The following is an 8,429-nucleotide window of genomic DNA, read 5'->3' on the forward strand; positions in this document are numbered from 1 at the left end:
TTTCTTCTTATAAAAAAAAAACATTATTTTCCTAATATAGAATGTTTTTAATATTTTGTAATTTGGATTTAATTTTTGAATCGGAAAATAAGCTTAGGATTATTGTTAAATATAAAAATCTAAAATGTAAATAAAATATTATTTTTAAATTAACATCATTAAAATCTATTTTGGTAATTAAACATTCAAAAACAATTTTTATTCAAACTATTCAAACAACACAAGTTAATAATTGAAAGAAGCATCGGTTGAGCACTTTTTGTACTCCTTCTAATATATCTTTTATTTACACCTTTTGTACTCCTCTTAATAAATATTTTGCTTATATAAAAAAAAAACCACATTCTCTAAGGTTTAAAAATGCTAGTCCTTCAACCTATAATTTAATCCAATTGAGCTAACCAACCTCCTTGAAGTGCTTTCTTGTTGACAACTCTTACTCTCTTTGGTTTACTTTGTGCAAATTGCATGTGGAAATAACTGTGAATTTATTTTCCATAACTCCTAGCATGCATGCTTCCTTTATTCAACTAAAAGTATTTGATTGAGGATCGTCTATTTTGTATTTCTTCTTCTATTGAAACCAATGCGATTGCTTAATGAATTACCTTTTTCTTTCTTTCAAAAAATGACCACTTCAGCGGTACTATGTAGTTTGGTTAGGTATACTATCCAATGACCAATCATTTGAAATTACACTATTTGTTTAATATATTTTTAAGCACTTTAAAATTTGTTTATTTATTTTGCTTTTGAGAAAAAAATTTACGAAAAATATTATCAGTATAAAATTATACTTATATATTACGTAAATTTATTATACTTTTTTTTATACAAAAAATTACTAACAAGTGTTTCTAAGGAACCAAAAAGACAAATTTTTAAATAGAAAATAATATATTTATTACGAAGATAACTAACAAAGAATTCTCTAATACATATTTGACATATTTTTATTAGTTAAAATCTACATAAATTTCATTAAATTATATAATTTAAATTTAATAAAACTCATATAAAGTTTAGCTAATAAAAAATAATATATAATAAATATTAAAAATATATTGTTAAAATTATTCATTTATTAAATTTTGATAAATGTTAGATTTATATTGATAAAACAAAATTTATGAGTTGTTTAAAGATTGGGTTTAGGACAGTTGTTATTATGATATAAGTATAATGTTGAATTTCCTGAACTAATAACAAGGTAAAGTAGTAGCTAGGGCAAGGAAGTGACGAAAAGCAAAGCAAAGCAAAGAAACAGAGTTGCAGAATTAAAAGACAGATGATCGAGGTTTGTGATGTCCACTTTCATGCCTTTTGATTGCGTAGGGCCGACAACAAGGACGGATTCAGCCGTCTATTACCCAACAACTACTCCCTCCTCTGTTAATAAAGCCTGTTCCCTCTGCCCCCTATTTTCTATCTCTCTCTCTCTCTTCCTTCAATTTATCATCACTCTTCTTTCTTTCCTTAATTAATTTCTTTTAATAATAATAGATAATTATTTCTCTTCACTAATATATAAATCAAAATATCTTTAAAAATATTAATATTATTAAATTCATCATTTTAAGTGCGGATTTAAGACAAAAATAGTAATTAAAAATTTAATATATTTAGATTAAATTTTTAACTAAATACATCAATTTTTTATCAAAATTTTTATTTATATTTCATTTTAAAGAGACTATATATTGAACTATCAACATTCTCATAAATAAGTTTTACATTATTTTATATTTGTTTTCACATTTTGGAACAACCAAACTTGATTTAAATTGATTTTGACTTTTATGGTAGTTCTTGAGATGATACTTTGATGTAATTTGAAATTAAAATTTATAGTTTTTATGTAATATTTATTTATCATTAAATTCAGTTTTATATGAATAATATATTTTAAATTTATTTATTTTATTTTAAAATTTCTTTTTAACTAAAATTAATTCAATACAATCAAATTATTTAAAATCAGTTTTTAAGTTTAACTATACACTAAGTGACTTTTTGGTCCTACGAAGGTAAACATAAATTTGTGTTGATTTATGAAATTGATTTCTATTAAAAATGAGCTGATGGTGAAGTGATTTTTACTATTTGAATTTATTTAGGTAGTGCAATTAATTTGAATTAAGATTTAAAGGTGTTGAAGGAGTGATAAGTTCAAATTTTAACAAAAGAGAAAAATGCTTCAGCTTTTAGTTTGAAGTTAAAATCAATTATAAATGTTTGAAGTTAACTTATGAGACAAAAACTACATCTTTAAGTTTGAAGTTAAAATCAATTATAAAGATCTAATTTTTCTTATCTTTAAAAAAAAATAAATATCACTGTAATTAATTAACACAATTGTAAATTTTTAATTTAATAACATCGATATTTATTAATTGACGAATTGTAATTAATTTTACTCCAAAACAATCAAACATATACTAAAATTAATTCACACAATACAATTAATTTTAACTCCTCCTAGTAACCAAACACATGCAATCAAATACAATCAAATAGTTAACCTTCATAAGTAATTATTGACAATCCCATTTTTCCTAACATAATCATCTCGCCCAAGAAGATTGCATGTCTGAAGCTCAACCAAATAAATCTCATCCATTATTACATACTCCCTACAGTTGATAAATACAAATTATCCATAAGAAAAAAAAAAAGTTATCCAATTTCTCTATATATACTTGTCATTTAAGATATTTTATACAAATTCAAACACATATAATTTTTTGTAATAATCAAAATTCAAATATATATATTACTTTTCGTTGACCAATTACATATTTACTTTATCCTTTTATTAGTTTAAATGTAAAATATTTAATAATAAAGTAAGAATATAATTGACAAAAAGTGAATGGTAAAAGTTTACAATATTTGATAATAAAAAAATGTATATAAATACTAAAAATATATTTAAATCTTTAATAAGTTTTAAAATTTTAAAACAAAAAGAAACTAACTTTTATTAAAAAAAAATCAACAATTAAAAAAACAAAACTAATATTTAAATAATCACACGAAATCCTCTCCTTCTCTCTCTTACATCGGATATGGTGACGACTTGTGATGAGAGTGACCAACTTTATGTACTATATTTTGTCTAAAGAAAACTTTATGTACTTATATTGTGTTAAATTAATATTATATGCTATAGAAAAAGGAGAAGATTAAAAGAAAAATGAAAATGGAGAAGATAGCACACTCCATGATTTAAGAATTAAAGAATATAGAAAAAGAAATAATAAACAACACAATTCATTGATCCACTTACACATAGCCTAAAATGTGATTCTCTTACATCCTAAAGAAACCTCTATAAATATCACCTCTCGCTTCCACCATTTCTCACACAAATTACAAACCTCTTAAATTCTTCTAAGTCCTAACACAACACAACACTTTCTATTCTCTTCTTTATCAACAATATTCACTATTATTCTTCCAAAACAAATTCCAAAAAATGCATTACCAAACAGCATCATGGGGAAGCTACATGTCCCAAGCAAGAACAACAACATCAACAACAACAACCACAATGATAGGGGACCCACTTGAGCGAATAGAAAGACTAGCATCCGAGAATGCGGTGGTGATATTTAGCATAAGCACGTGCTGCATGTGCCATGCGATCAAAAGGTTGTTTTGTGGAATGGGTGTGAATCCAACGGTTCATGAGCTTGATGAAGATCCAAGAGGAAATGAACTTGAAAGAGCACTAATGAGACTTATTGGTACTAACAATGTTGTACCTGTTGTTTTCATTGGTGGTCAACTTATTGGTACTATGGATAGAGTCATGGCTTGTCATATTAATGGTACTCTTGTTCCTCTTCTCAAACAAGCCGGTGCTCTTTGGCTTTGAAATTAAAAGAAAAAAAAAAACCCATCTTTTAACTATTTTGTGTCTTTTGATTTTACAATCAATTTGTTATAATTACAATTAACTATGTATTTTTGTAAAATCTACATTTCAGAGGTTCAACAAAATTACCATCATTGTAATTTTGTCAAACTAATTGTAATTTCAAACGCACACTTACAAAAAAAAAAAAGGTAATTTGTAATTGGTTTTATGGTACACTTGACTAGAGTTCTTTACCAATTGTAGTCTGTTGTACTGTAAAATCAATCGAGAGTATTCAATTTTGTTCAAATAGTTAATTGATGGGAATTTTTTTCAAGAGGTTTGTTTTATCAAACACTCTGCATTTTAGTACTACTACTACGGTTGTTATCAAAAGCAAAGGATGAGGAAGTGGAAAGTGGGCTTTTTTGTGAGACTCTTCCATTTCATTTTGGATACACTACTACCTTGTTTCTCTTTTTCTGACTTGTTAATTAATCTATTTTTCTACTTTGAGTCTTGTTGTGTTTTTCTTAGTTTTTTTTTTTAATCTTGGGTTGTATTTGGGTTTGTTATGGTTTACTTGTTTTGTTTAAGATTTCCTTCCTATGTAAAGACAAAAAACATATTGGAAGAAGAAAAAGATGAGCTAATTTTACTGTTTATTCTTGATTTAGAATTCTATGTTCTTAATTTATGTTTGGATATAGTACTGTTTAGATTTAGTTACGTGATTCCATGGTGCTTCCCATGGTTGTTGATGATCCGGCAGGTCGGACCAATTGTTAGGTTCCTTTGTAGAACTCAATAGCGAAAGGGAATTATTCGTCCCTGATTTTTATTGATTGAAAGAAAAAGATACACAAGAGCGAATACGCTCCTACAATGGTATAAACCATTCAATTGCTAATTTTGTTAAAAGATCATTTCTAATGGGTGGGAGCCTTTATTTATAGGCTGATTATACAAGGGATAGGATCCCTCTCTAATTTCATTTTATTTTATTTTTGCTAACAGTATGTCTGGAAATGACTCAATATTTTTTTTTTATCTTTACGACAATTATAATTTAATAATAATAATAATAAATTTTTTATTTATATTTTGGATTATTGGGCACATTTAAATTGAACATTGGACGGTGGTTTGAACAACGTCGTGTCTGGGCAAAATTGTCGCTTTCATTGTCCTTTGCTCCTTTTCTGCCCCCTTTAGCTTGTTCAAGCTAGACATGAAGTATTTGACCCAAAAAAATAAAAAGCTAGACATGAAGTGACGTCAATGCCCTTTTATTTTGACCTCTTTCATTTTTTCATTTGTGTTCTCAAAAAATTGTTTATGATAATTCCCCAAAGAGGGAGAGACAATTTATCTTTATGAAAAAAGGGAAATAATGACTAGCATTGATCATTAGAGTGATACTACTTCTGCTTAGATGTGTGCAAAACATAAATTAATTAAATCATATTGACAAATTGAAATGTACTACATCAAAAAAGTTTAAATCAATTTTATAGTTTACGAACTAAATCATAAATTTCAAAAGATCAATTAATCAAACTTAATTAAAAAAATTAGGCTGAATTATTTTTAATCTTTTTTAACCAAAATAATAGACTAGCTTTTTTTTTACTAAGTACATATAAAAAAGTTGAACCCTAGCCCCCATAATTGAAAATGACTTAGCTTCAACTCTCTCCTTCCACTCTCTCTCCAGTGGCGGTACAATACGTTGACACCATCACATCTCATTTCAATTCCCAAACCTTTTTCCGACGTAACCTTTCTCATCTCCAACCACATAACCCTTCATATCTCATCTCCGAAATAACCCTTCTTTGTGAAACTACGTCTATGATGCGACTTTTCCATCTCATCAACTCCATCGCATCTCAACTTTTCTGCCATCATAAGTATCACACGCCACTTTTATTTTTATTACCATTCTCAATTATGTCTTATTTTTCATTTTCGTGAACTACAAATCAAATAGAGTTTCATTCATTGCTCATTCTCCATTTTGGTGATCTTCATCGTCACCAGTGAAATTGAGTTAGGGTTTTCATTTTCTTCAGATTTAGGGGTTTTCTTCTCATTTAATGTTTGTGTGTTTAGTTTTTTGAGCATTTTCAATTTGCAAATTGCTTTGGTTGCAGATCTGGTGTTATTAGAGATTGAATTAGTTTTGCTCATATTCAAATCTTGAAGGTAAGAAAACTATTGTTTTGCATGGATTGGTTTCATTCCTCTTCAAATCACGCATAGTTGAATCAATCTAAAGCAAAATGGTGTTGCTTTTTAAGGTAAAATGGTTATGTTTTTAACGTAAATATAATTTTGTTGAAGTAATTTTTGTAATGTTTAGTCTTTTATAGTATAAATGCTTATGAGTTTATGCTACTTTATAGTATAAAAAATTCTAAATTTCTTGGTAAAAATACCTGTTTGTTGAATCAATTTGGCAAAAAAAAAAAAAAAAGAATTAGTCCTATGTTATTAGAGATGGACTTTGCATTACATTGGAGTGCAACACTATAGAGAGAAGTAGAACTTTGCTCCTTTGCAACCACTAAGGACCCTTTGGTGATTTTACATATACCACCACCACCAAAGTAAGTGTGATAACCCTCAATATCCAAGGCTTTCACCGAAATCAAATTGAGACGAATATTAGGTACATGTCTAACATTCTTCAATTGAAGCTTGCAACCAATCCCAGTTTCAACCCAAACATCTCCCATACCGATAATTTTACATACTCCTTCATCTCCCATTTTTACCATGCCAAAATCACCAGCACTGTAAGATGAGAAGAAATCACGGCTAGGAGTAACATGATATGAGGCACCCGAATCAATAATCCAAGTTGAATCATGACATGCAAGGTTTATGTAATTATCATCACAAACAATGTAGACATTATTAACAGATGCAACTGTTGTTGTATCTTTATCATTTTTCTTCTCTTTGTCTTCATCCCTTTCCCTTGATTGATCTCTCTTAAGGAACCTGCAATTTCTTTTTATGTGATCCGCTTTGCCACAATGATAGCATATCACTTCTTTTCTAGTCCTCGACTTGCTTTTTGACTTGCTACGTCTTTCAGAGTTGTCGCGTCTATGGAAGTTTTTAGATTGACTTCTCCCCCGTGACTCTATAACTAGTGCTTATGACTTTGATGAAAAACCAATCAAACCACGTTCCTTTCTTCGAGCTTCTTCATTCAACATGCTCTCTTTAACTGTTGACATTTTCAACTTTCCACTTGGAGCTATATTGGTCAACGTCACAACAAGGACGTCCCAATTATCAGGCAAGGAACTCAACAATAACAACGCTTGCAACTCATTATCTAATTTAATTTCTGCAGTTGTCAACTGATTCACTGTATTCTGAAAAATACTCATATGCTCTACCATTGAATCCCCATCTTTGTATTTCATATTCACCAGCTTCCGAATCAAGAATGCTTTATTTTGCACATTCTTTCGTTCATACAACTCTTTTAATTTTTCCCACATCTTGTTAGCATCTATTTCAATTTCAACATGTGGATACACACTAAGATCCAACCACTGCCTGATCAATGCCACTGCCTTTCTATTCATCTTCTTCCAGTCAGCGTCAGATTTATCTGCGGGTTTAGCAGTGTCACCCTCAATAGGATCATACAAATCTTTACTGTATAACATGTCTTCCATGAGAGTCTTCTAAAGTGTATAATTAGAAAATTTGAGTTTAATCATATTGGGACCTTTATTTTCTTCCTCCATTTAAATGCACAAATCAAATAACCGAGCTATAGATACCACTTTGTTGGGAAAAAACCAGAGATAATTAGCGATAACTATCTCAATAATGCGGAATATTTTTCCCCCACCTGTGCAGATAAATGGACAAACAGAAAATACAATTCCAGTGCAAAAACAATTGGCAGAAAATTAAATATGAGACAAACACAAATTTTAACGTGGAAAACTTTCCTCAAATTGAGAGAATAAAAACCACGGGACCTAGTCCAGTAAAACTTCCACTATAATAATTAATGGGTACACCAAAGTCTTCCTAATAACAATAGGGAACATCAATCAACAATAACAACCTTATAACAACCTTCCACTAAAGTGAGTATGCCAAAGTTATTCTCAGAGAAGATAAAACTAATCAAACTGTATATTAAAATAACAAACTCAGTGGTAGAAATAACATACTAAATTTGTAGATCAAACGGAGCAAGTTTGCTACACACCTGTTACCACCACTAGAACCAAACTCTTATTTTTCTTCTCTGGCAACCGTTCTTGTAAGACCCATAAATTTAAAGTACACTTTATGTATTTTTGTGTATTTTGAATTTTGGCTCGGAGGCTTTTTAGCCAAAGTTAATAATATTTTGGAGTTTATATGATCAAAAAGATATTTTGATGTTGTTTAGAATTACTCGTCGATAAATAAATTAAATTTAACTGCGGTGAATCCTTTACGGAGAATTTTATGCGTTACAGGTGAAATGGTAATTTAACAAATATCTAGATATTTTGAGATATTTGTTAAGTTTTAATATATA

At 28.9% G+C, this 8,429-nt stretch overlaps 1 protein-coding gene across 1 annotated transcript; it reads left to right on the forward strand.

Moving 5' to 3' along the window:
• Nucleotides 1–3,315: 3,315 nt before the first annotated feature.
• On the forward strand, nucleotides 3,316–4,527 carry LOC101489904 (glutaredoxin-C1). Its single transcript, XM_012713480.3, has one exon. The coding sequence runs from the start codon at nucleotides 3,479–3,481 to the stop codon at nucleotides 3,878–3,880; it is 402 nt and encodes a 133-aa protein (XP_012568934.1). The 5' UTR covers nucleotides 3,316–3,478; the 3' UTR covers nucleotides 3,881–4,527.
• The last annotated feature ends 3,902 nt before the right edge of the window (nucleotides 4,528–8,429 follow it).

The sequence above is a fragment of the Cicer arietinum genome, chromosome 3, assembly GCF_000331145.2.
Source record: "Cicer arietinum cultivar CDC Frontier isolate Library 1 chromosome 3, Cicar.CDCFrontier_v2.0, whole genome shotgun sequence".
Lineage (NCBI taxonomy): Eukaryota > Viridiplantae > Streptophyta > Magnoliopsida > Fabales > Fabaceae > Cicer > Cicer arietinum.

Coding starts and splice junctions, on each gene's coding strand:
- LOC101489904 (XM_012713480.3), top strand. CDS start 3,479: ATGCATTACCAAACAGCATCATGGGGAAGCTACATGTCCCAAGCAAGA.